Source organism: Pagrus pagrus (genome assembly GCF_965226575.1).
Source record: "Pagrus pagrus genome assembly, chromosome: 14".
NCBI classification, from domain to species: Eukaryota; Metazoa; Chordata; class Actinopteri; order Spariformes; family Sparidae; genus Pagrus; species Pagrus pagrus.
Genome location: NC_140198.1, coordinates 16,240,708 through 16,257,450, shown reverse-complemented (window position 1 = coordinate 16,257,450; position 16,743 = coordinate 16,240,708). Strand labels below are relative to the sequence as shown.

The 16,743-nt window shown below is 39.3% G+C and overlaps 2 protein-coding genes across 2 annotated transcripts; one reads left to right on the top strand and one right to left on the bottom strand.

Moving 5' to 3' along the window:
• Positions 1-111: 111 nt before the first annotated feature.
• Positions 112-5,166, bottom strand: LOC311269245 (charged multivesicular body protein 1b). Its single transcript, XM_084373295.1, has 8 exons — positions 5,006-5,166; positions 3,418-3,515; positions 3,158-3,304; positions 2,985-3,053; positions 2,754-2,861; positions 2,613-2,656; positions 2,280-2,352; positions 112-859 (listed from the first exon to the last, which is right to left on the bottom strand). Exons 1-8 carry the CDS (start codon positions 5,019-5,021, stop codon positions 815-817), a joined length of 600 nt encoding a protein of 199 aa, XP_084229421.1. The 5' UTR covers positions 5,022-5,166; the 3' UTR covers positions 112-814.
• A 101-nt stretch (positions 5,167-5,267) lies between these two features.
• LOC311269244 (terminal nucleotidyltransferase 5D-like) lies at positions 5,268-14,082 on the top strand. The gene is made up of 2 exons (XM_084373294.1): positions 5,268-5,885; positions 9,513-14,082. Exon 2 carries the CDS (start codon positions 9,519-9,521, stop codon positions 11,829-11,831), a length of 2,313 nt encoding a protein of 770 aa, XP_084229420.1. The 5' UTR covers positions 5,268-5,885; positions 9,513-9,518; the 3' UTR covers positions 11,832-14,082.
• The last annotated feature ends 2,661 nt before the right edge of the window (positions 14,083-16,743 follow it).

The following is a 16,743-nucleotide window of genomic DNA, read 5'->3' as shown; positions in this document are numbered from 1 at the left end:
CTATATATATATATTATGGTATAAGGCATTTATTTTCTCCAAATATTTCACTACAGATGGAATAGAGATTAATATGAGATGGATGAAAATGATAATGAAAAGGCAAAGAGATAAAAGTATTATAAATTTTTATTTTTTTTTACTCATTGTATGTAATCTCTAAACTGTAACCCCTTCCCAAAGGATCAGTGAAAACACTGAAGATGACCAGAAAAACACACAGGTTGATGATCCGGTCTCTTCTGAAAATATTTGTCTGAAGTAAAATACAACATGTCAACACAACAAGTCAACTCGACAGTCAGGAAGAAGTTCTTTCACGCTCTGATACCAAGAAGAGAAAAAGCATAATTTTTTTCTGCAATCATGCACGTATGAACTGAAAATTTTATTCTACAGTCCGAAACCTTCAACTTATTCACCATGAGTGTATGAAATCGGCTAATAAATACAGGGTATTTACTGCCACACTCATATTTTTTAACAACGTATGGAGTTCTGAAGTAAACATATGAAACAATAAAGTCTTATTAGTTCTTCCTCACTTGTGAATATGTATATTTGAGAAGTTCATTTATTTCCACAACCAGCATCTCTTTTAGTTAACATAAAAAGGTATCCAAAGGTTATAATGAACACAGAGTCAATTTGCGAGGAAAAAAACAATGATAGATTTGCTCCTCGACAGAGACACATGAGATGTAGAGAGGAGAAAGGACTTGACGTAAATATAAGGTGTTTGGGGGTAATATTCAGGTAGTGTACAGGTGCTCCAGAGCGTCGCATTACGGTGCCAGTCCACTGCAGTCGTCCTTTACATTTGATCTCTGAGCTTGGCGAGCCTTTGAGACAGCTCATCCTTTAGACAAGAGAGAGCAAAGAGGCATTAGTGAAGAAGACGAAGGCGAGAAGAATCTCTCTTTTTCACCCAATCTCTGTAATAAACCCTTAATTTACATTCAAACAAGTAATCTGGTTCAAGATTTCGTATGTTCATGTAAATCTCATCTGTGCCATTCCTTATGCAACGGAATTACATTTCCATATAAATGGAGCTAATAAATTATATTATATTATTATATTAACGTTCTAGGTTTTTCCCCACATAATTTGTGTCAATAAACAGTTATGACAATATTTTTACATTGTTAATTACAGATTAAACTGATATGAAGAGTTGACACAGGGTTGTGTTTGAAATTAGTGTCATCTTCATATGCACAAAAATATATATTTAACAGGAATGGCACTCAGTAGAGTGCATACCTCTGTCAAGACAGTCAGAAGCCCCCTTTAACTCAATAAAGCCTAATTCATTATCAAATAAAACATAATTAAATATTCTCTAGATCCAGATTTTTATTTGGATCTACATTAAATTGTACTCACTCACAGATACCAGCCACCTAAATACGCCAGATTTGTTAAAATTAAGATCAATACATTATTCTCTTAGAAATTAAAGGGGCACTATGTAGTTTTGCAGAAGAAATTCCATCTCAGAATTTTTATATTTACAGTATTGATGAGGTAATAATGCAAACTCAGAAATACTTTTTTTTTCATAACTGAGTAAACAAGCTGTTCTCAGAAGAAAAATAAGGTCCCCAGAACACTGTTTGAAGCTAGAAAGGTGGCAGGGTCCGCCACATATAAACAAAGTAAAACAGTATGAAATTATTTTGTTGTTTAAGGTCAGTTTGTTTATTCAGTAATAAATAAAATGAAGAGAGTTTGTTAATTTAGTTTGTTTAGGTTATGCCTAACAATACAATAACAATCAGTCAATGAAGATCTTTCTCTTATGGTTTAACTATCTTTCCCAAAACTACATTGTGCACCTTTAACAAAGTAGTTTTTGTGTAATGCTGCTGACAATCCAACCAACTAACTGACAAACAGACATTGGGTGAAAACATAAAGTACTTGCAATGTATTATTAAATTTATAAAATTATACACTATGTATTTATTGACAAATATACATATTTGCCCTTTTTCATATATTGTAAAAATGTTAACATATATTTTACCTAAATATATTATCTATCAAAATATATTCTAAGTTATAGATTTTTAAATACTATCAGTACACATTACCAAATGCACAATCATTATATATTGCATTATATTCTTGAAGCAAAATGACAATATATCAGCATGTATTATCAAATTTATGTGGACTCCTTACATAGATATAAATGTATTTTTAATATATTAAATTACATTTTTCACTGTAAGTCGATAAATGCTTGTTAACACATAATTGTACATGCGTACCTGTTCTGCAGAGGCAACGCTGGTACCCACTGATCCTGTCTGGCCCTGAGGAAGCTCCATGTTGAGGTCCAATCTAAACATAATGCACACACCAACATTCAAACCTTACTTTTGGATTAAAAAACACAATGTCTTTGCAATATCATCTTACATTATACTGAATAATACTATCTAAAAAAAATCCTCAAATTAATGTCTACATATTTCAAAATAACCACAATTTACGCTTCAATCTGCCATTACTGTAAGAACGCAGACAAAACACACTTATGCGCATTATGTATGTTAACATAATTTCTCAAAGACTGAGGAGACAACAAATGAAAAGGTTACCCTGCTTCATCAGCCAATTCGTGCATCAACGACTCCACTTGATTCTGAAACACACATTAGATTCACAGTGAATTGCTTTTCTCCTTCAAACACACTTTCAGACAACAAGAAAGAAAAAAAGAGCAGAGCGGAGAAATGTACCTGTGGTGTCGTGAGTGTTGTTGTGCTGCTCATGGTGTCCTCCATATGGGCTGTCTGCACATCCAGAGTTTCAAACTGGTGCTCAAATTTTTCCATGAGTGCTGAAATCTAAAAAAAAAAGAAGCAAAAACAGACTGAGACAGTGTAACTTTTTTTCTTTTAATTATTTGTCAGAATTGCTAAAAAGAAACGTGGAAGAAAATATTGTTTCATGTGTACGTGACACTCTACCTTCTCCAGATTCATACTCTTCAGAGTGATGTCCATGCCTTTCACTACTCCAGACATAGATTTTGTGACCTGAGGAATAAAACACCATCACTAACATGCAAACCAAAATGAAAACAAATAAGCTGTAGCTGGTTTTCTAGGCCAGCAGTAGCACGACCCAGTATTCAACGTACCTGGTTCATCGTTACTGCAGTTTGGACCCTTGCTGCCACAGCATCTACCCGAGCGCTCATCCTCAGGAGGTTCACAGACTGGTTCTTCTGTCTAATGGCATTCTCTGCATGGATCCTCGCCACTTCCATGTTCCCCTTCTGGATGGCCTGGAGACGACACAAAAATAAAGCGGTTCAGTAAAACTCCTCTGTGGCCAATAGCAGCCAACAGGCTTTCATAATGTGCTATCTCCACAACTGGCTTCAGTACTGCAACTTACTTTCTTGACTTTAGCCTTCTCCGTTTTTTCCTCTTTGTCACATTTCTTGGAACTTCTTTGGAGTTCTTTGGCGGTAAATTTTAATTGGAAGAGATGTTCTGTGTTGTGAAGTTAAAGAAGAACAAACTCCAAACAAAAACATCAAGCAATCTTGGATGACAAGTTTTAATTCTGGGGAAAGCTCTGAAAACTGCTTTGTTGCAGGAGGAACTAGCAGTGGGAGGCCATGACATATACAGTAAGTACCAAGCTTCTGAATCCCTGTTGGCATTCGTTATATCATATCTCATCTAAATTCAGATACTATAGATTGTTGGAAATAATATAATCAAGGATTATAATATGTTTTGCCTCGTACTGTAGTTAAGATGCACCAATTTATAGGCTGAACATTGGTATCAGCCAATATCAATCAGATTCAGAAATGTAATCCGAAGAGAAAGATCTGCCTAAACAAAACTGAATAAACAAACTCTCTTTGTTTTCATGACTGAATAAACACACTGACCTTAAAGGACAACACAATTTCATACTGTTTTACTTTGTCCATATTTGGCGGACCCTGCCACCTTTCTAGTTTCAGACAGTGTTATTGGGACAGTTTGTTTATTCAGTTATGGAAAAAACAAATATTTTTTTTGTTTGTATTATCTCGGGTAATTTACAATTTTAATACTGTAAATATTCAAATTCTGCATTTGAATTTCTTCGCCAAAACTACATAGTGTCCCTTTAAAACACAAATATTTCTTTGTTTCCCTGGCACAAAATGGGGGAACAAATAACAACAAAGATTTCCACAACTGCTATTCTGGAGGCAAAAATGACCAGTGAACCCTTGTAAATCCACACATTCTTGTAAATGTCCAACGAAACAAACAATCACAAAATAACTGACTCATATTGACCCTGGAGCCCTCTGGGCCCCTGAAAGTCTGTGGCTCCAGGGTAGTTGTATGTTCATACCTTTCTTCCTTAAGGGGTTTACAATTTGAAAAATGTAGAATTGGTCTGCTATTTAAAAATGTTATATAAGTATCTACAAATGTACTGTTGACTGAGTCGCCATGAAGTGACATATCCAGGTTATGTAACCGGTACTTTTGTTTCCCATCAGTTTACCTGGGTTCAGTGCACTTCCTGTAAAGTTGCCTTAATGGCGCAGTGTTTCATTACAATAATCATAACAGTTACCTTGTAAAACATGTCAAATGCAAAGTCGTCATCAGTTATTTTCTTTGTTTTACGTATTATTTTGAGTATTAGCTAACGACAACATGTTTAAATTGGCTGTGTGTTAGCTGGTGGGTATTTCCAGCCATTAGCAACGAAGCTCCCAAGACCTTCAGCCAAGTTTTGTCCCATTTTGTGACGGCTGGTATCGATTATGAAAAGTTCAGCTAACTCAGCACAGCAGCACTTGTGCCTTTAGGGAATATCTGACCTACTTACCGATGTTTCAAATGTCTGTCACACATACATCTCACCACTCTCGTCAAGTTGTTGTGTTCGCTCATGAAGCCGTCGTATTGACGTTAACTACACCACAGTCTTACGTCTCTTTCCCACCGCTGTTTTAAAAGGATACTCTCCATTTTCGACATCTTGACGCGACTCTTTGATGATCCAACAATTTCACGATAAAATCCTCACGAAGAACCGGCGAAAAATGTAGTTAAACAGAGCAAACTTGTCGGTACAACTCCAGTCTTGTGGGTTTCGGTGTTCGCCTTCTTCCGCACTTCCTGATTCCTGACCAAAATACGAACGACGTCAGCGTCACGTGGTGGCGGTATTCCACCTGACGTCACGAGCGAGCTGCCAACCTCCCACCCTCCCTCCCCCTCCTCGCAAAATGTGAATGAAAAGGGGAAAAAAAACTAAGCGTTGACAGTAAAACACGACACTTCTGGTGCTTTAGCTCGCATTAGCTCGTTGCTATTGTTTAGTGAGTTAACACAGGTAAAAGTGGACGTGGTGCTGTGGCGGCGGGGTGGTGGGCGGTGAAGGCGGTTGATTGATGATTAGATTTACCGTGTGGATCACGGCGGGGAGAGAGGATGACTCACTCCGTCTGATGTGATGTTCACCCCGCAACAGCTCGGCAGTGCGGTGGCACGCCGGTAGCTCGCTCTAGACACATCGGTGTGTGCTCCACCAATAAAAGTCAAACTTTATCAAACAGTTGAGATGCGTTTGGACGGCGCCGAGATAGCTCGTTTGCTGCAAACTTGAACGGCTGTCACTCGGCAGTTAGGGAGAGAGCGAGCGTCGTGATTTACCGTAAATTTCGTGACGCCTGATTGCCATGGAAACAGTGCTCGTGTGCTGCTGAGAGGGAACTGTCCGTGTCAACTTCAGCATCGACCTCTCGGATAAACCTGTTGGATATCGCAGTATCCCCCCTTCTTCTTCTCCTCGTGTTGCAGCTCTGACTTCACTTTTCATTTAATTCAGCCACAGAACAGGTGAGTTTTAAAAAATGTTGTATTGTTGTGTCTAATTCCGGCAAAACGCAGTTAACGGTAATTGTTTGGGGTTTTTTCTTGCTAGTTCTTTTACTTAGCCCGGCTGTTAACTTTAACCTGCGTGTCTGTCTTGTGACGAGTGTAAATGTACAATAAAAAAAATACAGACACTGGGCTCATTTTGAACCAAGTGATGATTCAGTTGATAAGGGGGCAACATTTTGAGTTTAGAGGACAACGTGTAACAAAAGTGGCCTGTGCAAAATATAGTCGTAGGAGTGTTTAAACATGTCCACCAGCAGCCTGTGTTTGCCTCCTGTCACGACAATCTATAGGCTGAATAATATAGCCTGTAATACACTTTAAAACCATTTACCAGGCTTACTGGTTAAATGTTTAATGGATTTAAGAACCTTAACGCCACCGTAAGTGGTGCATTTTGTGTCGCCAGAAGGATCCAGGAGAGCCAACGAGTGATGCTTCATTCAGGGGCTGTATGACTCATATAGTCTTATCTATAAAGAAGCCAAGTGGCAGGAGAGCAGTCCTGCTGCAGGACCGAGCTGATGTAACCCCTGAGATTCACTAGGGGCTGCTGTGGGCCACGCTTCCCTCTGCCCCGAGTTTTGCTGCCACTGACTGTATTTACTCTAAAGGCTGACCAGACCACTAAGTATTAACACAGGCTGAGGGTGTAGCTGGCTGTTCACACACTGTGCACTCAGCAGCACATCACAAGCCCAGGCTAGTCTACAAACAGAGCAAATTTACACTAACATAACACTTTTTTTTAGTACTTACATTAAGCTTTAGTCACTCTAGCTATATTTAATTCAGTTTATTAAAAAGTTCAACAATATGTTTACTTACTTCATCCTCTGTCTTCATCCAAGCAAGCTAAAAAATGCTTAAATAAAACGATATAAAAAAATAACTTTATAACAATATATGATAACCTATAACCTTTTTTGTCTAAATAACATCACTGCACTGAAACAGTCAACCTTACTGGGAATTTGATAATTACAAGCCACATCTTTTTCTGCATTATAATTTCTAAAAATAAGGTTTTCATATCTCCACATATTGGACAACAAATACTGTATGCTGAAACCTAGATATCTGTGATAGGCCGATAATATCATAGAAATATAATCAAAATCGAAGTGCAATATCCAAATTGCAAAAGGAAGCAATTTCTTGATAAAGGTAAGGAGCAAATCAACGTCATAATGAAGTCCTGTAGTGCTGCAGAGATGCCGTAGTCTACAAATCTTGTTCTCTTTTTTGCAGACCCCAACAAATGTCACATCATCTTGATTTTAATATTTTTTTCAGGATGGATGTTTAATTGATGATTTGCACTAATTGTGAATCATATCACAATCACAAAATCTGTCAAAAATAATCGCAATATGATTTTGGACCCTATCGCCCTAATATGATACACCACCTAAATCACTATAGATCTGATGACCTGAAAGTCTTCACATCTTCTATTCGTACACAGCTGGCTTGGTTTTGATTACATTTGGAAACAAAAATTGGCTAGTATTAGTGTGGTGGAGCAGCAGGAAATTTAAGAGTAACCAGTGTCCAAAATGTAATACGCTAAATTTCCCTATTCGTATTATGTATCTAAATAAACACTTAAATGTACACACTCAAACTCTTCTCTTTCTGTTGATGTGCTGACTAAAAAAATCTTAAAGTTGATAAAGTTGATTAAAAGCAGCTTATAACAAGTTCAGTGTATTGAATGCATATAGTAAAAGGGATGATGAGAGCGTTCATCTTTCAAAACACCCCAGGGATCTTTAACTGGTCCCTGAAACCTCATGTTGTCATAAAGGCCATTTAAAGCCTGCCAGCAACAGGCTCAAAATCTGACAGTGCTTCAGGAGTAAGTCAGTGAGTGTACATTAATGATGACGTACCTTTTTCTCTTACAAATACAATGTTTTCACATTACAACAGCAGGAATTAGCACATCGTCAATCAACAACAGCTGGTTATTAGCATCATTATGCAGTTTAGTGTATCACCACTGCATTGATTGCCTTGTTTGGTATGACGTGCTTCGATTTTGTACTCCGGCTTCAGTGGAAGAGAGTTTTATAGACAGGTTCAATAGAAACAAGTCCATCCTGTCCCCTTATAGATCTATCACCTAGATTGTCCCTGCAGCTGACAGCCACTGAATGACAGACAAATGAGTCACCTGTAGCCAGCTGACAGGCACATTATAATGGAGGAAAACAACATGACAACTTCTGAACGTTTATCTCGCATGACCAGGACCTAGTGACGTACATAATCCTACTGGAATGTATTGAGTCGCTGTCAGAAAACCTCACAATGCATTGTGGGAGAGGTTGTAAAGTAGGCACATTTATCTTATTTCACAGCTCAACCAGTCACATCTTATACATTTTTTGTCTACGGCAAATATCTGTTATTATGACAACCATGTTTGAGAATATTCTGTCATGATTTTTTTAGATAATAAATATAAGACCACATTTTTATATGCATGTTCAACATTCAGTTTATTTATCATTGTGTAACATCAGGTTGTATAACAAATTGAAAGTTGTGGTCCCTTAATGAAACTTATAAGAGCACGTTTATAAAAATGAATGAATAAAAAATCAAGTCCAAAGATAAAACTGTTTCTTCTTCTTCTGAAATTTTGGGTCTCAGCCTGAAAACTTGTTGAATTACTGTGTTCCAAGTCCTAAAAGAAGCCCAACATGTGAAAATTAAAGATCCCCTCCACATATGTATTAAGGCATACATAAAAAAAAATCTCTAAACTGTGCCTGAAATTTTGTTTTTGCAGAAAAAAGCATAATTACCACATTAAAACCCTTTAAATTGTACACATTCCTTCTCCCTCGTAAAAATTACTGTGGACTATTACAGGATAAATGAAAATGCAAATTTTCTTAACTGCTGGACACAAGATGTCTCCTACTTCACTGCTAACTCCATTCTCAGTGTTTGCGCACTGGAGGCTTCAAGTTTCCACATCACGCTTGTGTATGCTGTAATGTCACAAATCATGCTCGTAGGCCCGCCTCTTATGTGATTTTCAATGACCACAGAGAGAAAGTAAACTTGTGTAAAAACACCCTCAAACTCTGAACATACATCTTTACACAGAGAAACTCAAATATTTAACTGTAGGAACAAGAAGAAATAAGCATTTTGACATGACAGACTGGAGAGACAACATGTTATGATGGTGTTGCCTCCTATTGGTAGCACACCAGACGAGTTGCTCACTGATACTCCCTCAGTCCTCTGATTTCAGTTGAGTTTGTCCCCTTTATCTTAGCTGTTGAAGAAAACCAGATCGGTGACTGTATTTCAAATCTAGATGATAAACATTGCCACAAAGAGGAGTAAGGGGGAACAAAAATTCTCTTCCACACAGTTATTTGTATTTTTGTTTAACATCCCTTTAGGAGCAGAGGAAAACAAAAGAAGGCCTAGGAAAAAGCATTTTTAAAGATTACAATATGACTTCTCCACTGTTGTTATGCCTAAATCTTCATTTGGCCATTATTTCTCACATAAGAAAATAGCCATGTTGTGATACATACTCAGACCTCTATTTCACAGGTGAGGATGATGGAGCTTCAAGCAGAGAAGAGGTTCCACAACTTGACCCTCGAGCAAATCCAAGCTCTGGACAAGGTCTTGACTGAGGTGATCCCCATCCATGGGCGAGGGAATTTTCCAACACTGCAGGTGAGAGCGAAAGACATCATTCGTGTGGTGAAGGATCGGCTAGTCGAAAGAGACATCCAGGTGAAAGATATACGGCTGAATGGCGCGACTGCCAGCCACGTCCTGGTGAGGGATAACGGCCTCGGCTACAGAGACTTAGACATCATTTTTGGAGTGGAGCTGCCGAGACAGGAGGACCTCCAGGTGATTAAGGAGGTGGTGCTTGGCAGCCTACGAGACCTCCTCCCTTGTGGAGTGAACAGACGGAAAATCACCTGCCTGACGATGAAGGAGGCCTATGTGCAAAAGATGGTAAAAGTTTTCAATGAGCACGACAGATGGAGCCTTATCTCTCTTTCTAACAACAGAGCGAAAACTGTGGGGCTCCGATTTGTGAGCTCCCTTCGGAGACAGTTTGAGTTCAGCGTGGATTCCTTCCAGATCATATTAGATCGTATGCTGGAGTCTTACTGGGAGACCGAAAGGAAACAAGGAGGAAAGTTGGCTTTAAATGCTGGGAATACGTCCAAAAGAGACAATGAGGATGGAAACAAAGAGCAAGAGCAAGGGCAAGCAACCATTCCCCTGAATATAGAAGCAGATATTGAAAAAGATTCGGCAATGGCAGCTGGTGGAGAAAGTCCAAGCCAGGATCAAGCAGTTTCTGTGCTTGAGAAAGATCTTCCACATGTAGAGGTTGAACATGTAGATGGAAAGCATGAGGCACCAGAGGTGTTAGAAGCTGAGAGCATTGACTTACAGCGAGAGGAAGTGGATGACATAGAGGATGTTCATTCAGAGGAGGACATTGTGTTTGAGCTATGTGAGGAAAATAGCGAAGCAAAAGGACCGTTTCATGGCGATTATCCTTTAGTTTCATCCCCTAAAACTTTATTTGCAGACGTCAGGGATACGCTGACGACACACGCAAGTTTAAAGCTTCAGAGCAACGAAGATCTCTCTGGGTCACAAGCTTCCCAGCCAGCACCTGTAACGCTTACACAAAAGTCAGCTCCGCAAGAGAAAGAACATTGTGAGGATATAACTCCGTTCAAAGTAGACTCTGTAATCTGCAGGACTGAAAACACCCCAACCCTGCAAGATTCACATCTGGAATTTTCCTTTCCTCCTCCAGCTAAGAAAACTTGCAGCACATCACAGGACATTGTACCGGATTATTGCCCCTCACCGAAATTACAAAGAAAAATGTCACGAAAGATGATCAATAAGCCTGAGAAATGGTCTTTACTGACTGATGTATCAGAAATTACAACACAGCTGTTTCCACCCATAGAAATCCCTAAACCGCTTCAGCCAAAGTCTTCTTTACATGACAGCGCTCAAGGTAACTGCTCAAACGTTCCGGCCTCAAAGCCGAAGACCTTAGACACCCTTACAGTTCCCACATACAGTCCAGCCAGTACACCTCAGGAGGGGACTGGCTTGAATCAGACTGAAGAACAAAGTGTAAAGCCAAAACACTCAAAGAAGCCTCCTGATTCAGATGCTCAAAGCAACACATGTGGTGCAAATGTAGCCTCACAGCCTCAGATCAGTGAGCAAACACCCCAGCACGCAGACACTGTCCCGAAAAGCTTCGGAGCGAGCTCATGGGCAGGTGCAACACAGGAGCCCACCATCACTGTCGAAGCCGAGTGCATGTACGGAGACTTTGAACAGGCGCTGGACCACCTCCGCCATCGCCTCATCGCCACCCACAACCCAGAGGAGATCCGAGGAGGCGGCCTCCTGAAATACAGTGACCTGCTGGTGAGGAACTTCAGGCCAGCCAGCGAGACAGAGATCAAGTCTTTGGAGCGATACATGTGCTCCCGCTTCTTCATCGACTTCCCCGATGTGAGCGAGCAGCAGCGAAAGATCGAGGCCTACCTGCAGTGCCATTTCATCGGTAACGAGGAGGCGAGCAAGTACGACTACCTGATGACCCTGCGGCGCGTGATAGATGAAAGCACGGTGTGTTTGATGGGACACGAGAGGAGACAGACGCTCAACATGATCACAGTCCTGGCTCTGAGGGTGCTGGGCGAGCAAAACGCCATCCCCAACACGGCCAACGTCACCTGTTTCTACCAGCCGGCTCCTTACATGTCAGAGCCAATTTACAGCAGCTACTTCATCACCCAGGCCCAGCCCCCGCTCGTCTACCACCCCTACCCTCTACATGTCCACATGCAGACTGGCCTTGTGTAGCTACAGTGACATGCCCACAGGGAGGCATGTAGGCGGCTTTCAGCATGGTGCTCTGCACGCAGAGGCACAAATGGAAGTTTTAACAACAACAACGCAGTGTTGTTTAATGCTTTGAGATCCCTCCTGCTTATGACATGAAAGACGATGAAAGGTCGGAACTGAAAGGGGTCTGGAGGCAAAGCATGTCACCCTTTCCAGATGAACACTTTTGAAAAGGAAAGAAAATGCTAAGAGCCCACTTTTCAGAGAGCTGGTAGAGAGGATTTCATGGAAGTGGAGGGACTTTGTTTGCGGCTGTTTGAGCTCAGTTTAGGCAGGGCTCTATAGAGGTCAAGCGCCCATGTTGAGGAGAACATTGTAGTGTGAAAATTCTCTATGGCTAGATGATTAACTTCTTTAACATATAAAAACATAATCTATGAAACACTAAAATCTTGATTTGGTTAAAGTTTTAATAAAAATAAATCCTTACTGTTTCAGAGGGGTTATAACCCCATATACTGTAGGTGTTTTGTGAGTCATTAGTCAGTGTGGAGTAAATTTCAGCCCATGATTGTCCCTGTGTATTTACTGTATAGAAATAGGATACATTTCACTGAGGGTCTACATTAGATAAAAGTTATTGTGGTATTTTCATGATATCGTAAGTTCTGTATTTGTGACCGTAAATGCCTACATTTAAAGGTAGAGAGACAAGAGTGTCAGTTACTTTAGGGACTTTAGGGTTCATCAGGACTGTGAGGGTATGGTTTGGTAAGATTTAATTGACAGTGGCTTGGCAGCATAAAAAACAACAACCCACCAACTCTCAACAGATTTTGATTCAGATGTTGCAAAATCCTGTTTGGTGTTGGTGCTGTTCCTACAGCAACTGTACATCTGGATTTATACAGCATCATAATTAATGTTGCTCCAGGACCATCATTGCAACTGACAAAAGAAAAAGTCATGATGGTTGAATGGGTGAGGCGCTGGACTTTCACCTAAGCCCTATTCGAATGGAATAAGTTTTACCTGGTAAAAATTGTAAAGTTAAAATTCCACTGCAAATAACCTCCCATATTTCACCAAACACAGAGGTGTTAAAAAGTCTAAAAAAAAAAAAAAAGACTTCTCCCATGTGTATTTATTCAGTCTTTTCCTGAGTTTGCAAAAATATGATTGGTCAATTGCAGTGACGGTCCTGGAGCAGTATTAATTGTGATGTTGTAGAAACAACTCCAACAGCGATAAGAGATTGTAAATGAAATTACCACAGAAAAATGTGTGTTCCTGTGGGACTCCGTCGCACATAATAAAAAGCTGATTGAGAAAATGATTTCAGGGCCTTAAATGTTTTCCTTAACAATTAAAAGCATAATTAAGTAACTTTTAACTATACTTCAAAGGAAAGCTGAAGAATATAAAAGTTGAATGAGGAAAAAAGACCCTCCCCTCACACTTTTCTGATCCCCTCTCCCCCCTAATAATTTTCCTACAGTCCCTCAGAATATTAAACCAATAATTGGCATAGTGCTCGAAGTTATAAACCAGGAATTGTGGCCATATCCAATCAAATCTTTTCTCTTATTCCACATCACAGAGCCAGCACAAGGATTTACCTCCTGATAAAGAAAGCCTTGGCTGTTTTGAATTTAGAAGAAACGTATATTATATATGGACTGAACAGCTGAAAATGCATTGGGCATGTTGACTTCTGTTTTTCCATGTCCATCCTCAACAGACTGTGTGTATTACATGGTGACACTTGTTTGTTGTAGTGCACATAGTGAATGTCAGTTCTGTCGGGGCTTTTGCCTGCCATTGTGAGCAGAAATGTTCCTGCACTTTTTAAATTATTCAAGCAGTCTGCCAGCAGTTATTGCACTCTGTCCCTGTGCGTTTGTTCATTGTGTATGTATGCATAGCTACAGTATGTACTCCGTATTACATAAAAAAGACGATTAAAGCACAGGTTAGGACGTGTGGGCTAAATCTGAGACTGAAGCACAATGTAAATGCACTTAGCTGTTGTTGAGTATTAAAGGTGTTTCTGACATGCTTGTGAATCTCTGACTAAATATTGAAGATTAAAATACTGTGTGCAGTAGTGCCCTATGTAGCTGTAAAGTGATGTATCTATCTTGAGACTTTGGGTATGTTGTGTATCGTTAAGGAACTGTTTCACCAGTAGAGAAGTTAAAATATTCCTGTTATGATATCTAGATGCTCAGATTGTTGTGTTATTGTGGTAATAAATATAACACAACCACTCTCTGTCTGGAGTCGTCCATTGGTGGTGATATACACTGTTGGGACAGTAATGACATTCCCTGCATGCATCTTCATTAGTTTTATTAGGAAGGATAAGTCCACCTGAAAAAGAAAATTCAGTCATCATCTACTCACGATGGAAAGTTGAAGTTTGAAGTTTCTTAGTCCACAAAACATTTCTGGAGCTTCACAGCAAAACAGTGTGGCAAATAACAACTGGCAAATAAATAAAAATTAGTTTATACAGCTCGTCTGGTGTGATCCAATTCATTGGGAGCCCCGTGATCCCAAATTGACTTTTGAAGACATAGAGCCAAATTTTTCACTGTAGCTGCTGCGTTAAAAGTGTTAGTGCTCACCCCATCTGAAGTGGGTGCACAAGGTCAAACGCAGGTCAAGGGTGTAAATCACGTCTTTTCAAATCAATTTGGGATCACAGGGCTACCAATGAATTGATCACACCAGACACTGTTTTGCTGTGAAGCTCCAGAAATGTTTGGTGGATTATGAAACTAAACCCGACTTTCCATTGACATGAAGGTGAGTACAGGATGACTGAATATTCATTCAACCCATATTTCAGATTTCTGGGCAACCTGGGACTTATATTACATCGGACGAGCTGTATGGTGCATGTGTGGTTGTATGATGTATTGGTTTACGCTGTTTTGCTGTGAAGCTCAAGAAATGTTTTGTGGACTACGAAACTTCATCCAGCTTTTCGTCTGCATGTGGGTGAGTAGATTATAACTGACTTTTACATTTTTAAATTCCCACGTAAACTACAATATATTGACATTTGAAAGTGTAGTTGTTTCAGAAACCAAACCATGATGGTTTTGGACAGCAGTTAGGTGTGTTAAGCATTACATATTAATGCAATGCATAGATTACTTTTTGGACTTGTTGGTGTAATGTGTAAATAGCCTGGCCTTAAAGGTGCAATATTTAAGAATTGGCCAGCTGTCGAATTCACACACAGCATATTGCCAGACTAACCGCTAACTGTAGCTTCCATTAGCTAGTTAGCTCTATTAGCCAGGCATCTAATGGTCCAGACTGGGAGCTTGGAACACCAGGGATGTGTTGTCATTTACCCCACAAGCACAGGATTGTTGGACAGGAACGGGCGGTTGCTAGCTGCTTAGAATACCAACTTCAGTAGATATCTCGACAACATATACATAACATATACATAACAATACATAAACCGTGTACCGTCAAAACTTATTTCATTACATTCTGTTGATAATTTGACTCTTTCAACTAAAATTCTTAGATGTTGCACCTTTTAAAATACTCACTATTTACATGCTTGTATAAACGTATCCTCTGGGTCGACCGATTATCAGATCTGATATTCAGCATTTTTGTGACTATTTGAATCAGTGTCGTTTAAAATGTGATTGCTGATTAAATAAATAAATTTAAAAATACATAACCTTGTCTCTTACAAAGTCACTACTAAATAAAGTTATCAAGTAAATGTAAAGGAGTGAAAAGTATAGTATTTGCCTTCAAAATGTAGTGAAGGGAAAACAGAGTAGCAAAAAATGGAAATACTAGTAAAGTAGAAGTACCTCTAAATTGTACGTAAATACAGTACTTGAATAAATGTACTATAACTAGTAATACCAGTAATACTAGTTAAATCACTCTATCGTAATATTTGCTTAAGACATCACATTATGGAGTACATCACATCTGCAGGGGTACTTTAGCAAATTAAATTATTATTCATTTATTTATTTAAGTGTTTACTTTTTAGGTTTTTTGTCTTTAAATGATCTTTTCCAATATCGGACTATCTCCTGTAAGTGCATCACAAGTTGACTTTCAATCAGGCCGGTTTGATTTTGAAGAGCTGCTGTTTTCAGCCAGTCCAGTATGGTTAGGGAAGATCACTTACATTTTAATTATACTTCGAAGTTAATTGCATTTATTTCTAAAAACAAAGCAAGTTATTAAAAAACACAGCAATAGCCTGTTGTTGTTTAAAGCATTACCGTTTTGGTTGGAACTATAAACAAATATTTGATTCCTGACTTCATTCATTACAAAGCCTTCATGCTTTGTACGCCCACCCTCCTGCTGTTTCTCCTCAACATGACATACTATAAGAATAAACTGTTTTTATACACCAAGGACACTTGAAATATTGATTAAACTGACTGAACAACTCCTGATGGCAGCCTCTTTGTTTGGTACATTTGCACAAAAAATTCTGCATTATTTAGAGAGCTGTCAACCTAAATGCTTTATATACAGATGGATGACAATTTAAAGGAACCTCCCAGTCTCCTGAACCCTCCTCATTCTTCTGGTGTTCGATGAATTCACATCATTTTCATTCTCATCAACGCATTCAATGATGCCTCACCATGTCACACAGCAGCTAGTTTGGTACATGAGAATGGATTTAGCACAGCTGCTCTGTTGTTGTTGTTGTTGTTGTCTGGCTCAGGCACTTCTGAGCTGACCAATCGGAGCAGACTGGGTATTGGGGGTGGGGGCAGACAGAGCTGCAGCACTGGACAGTATGAGAAAACTGATGTGATTTTTGAGCATCATGTTTTTTATGATTACCAATAGCTGTTTTTTTCCTTTTCTTTTTAACCTCTCTGTCTGAAGCACCATTACTCAAGCAAAATATCCCCTT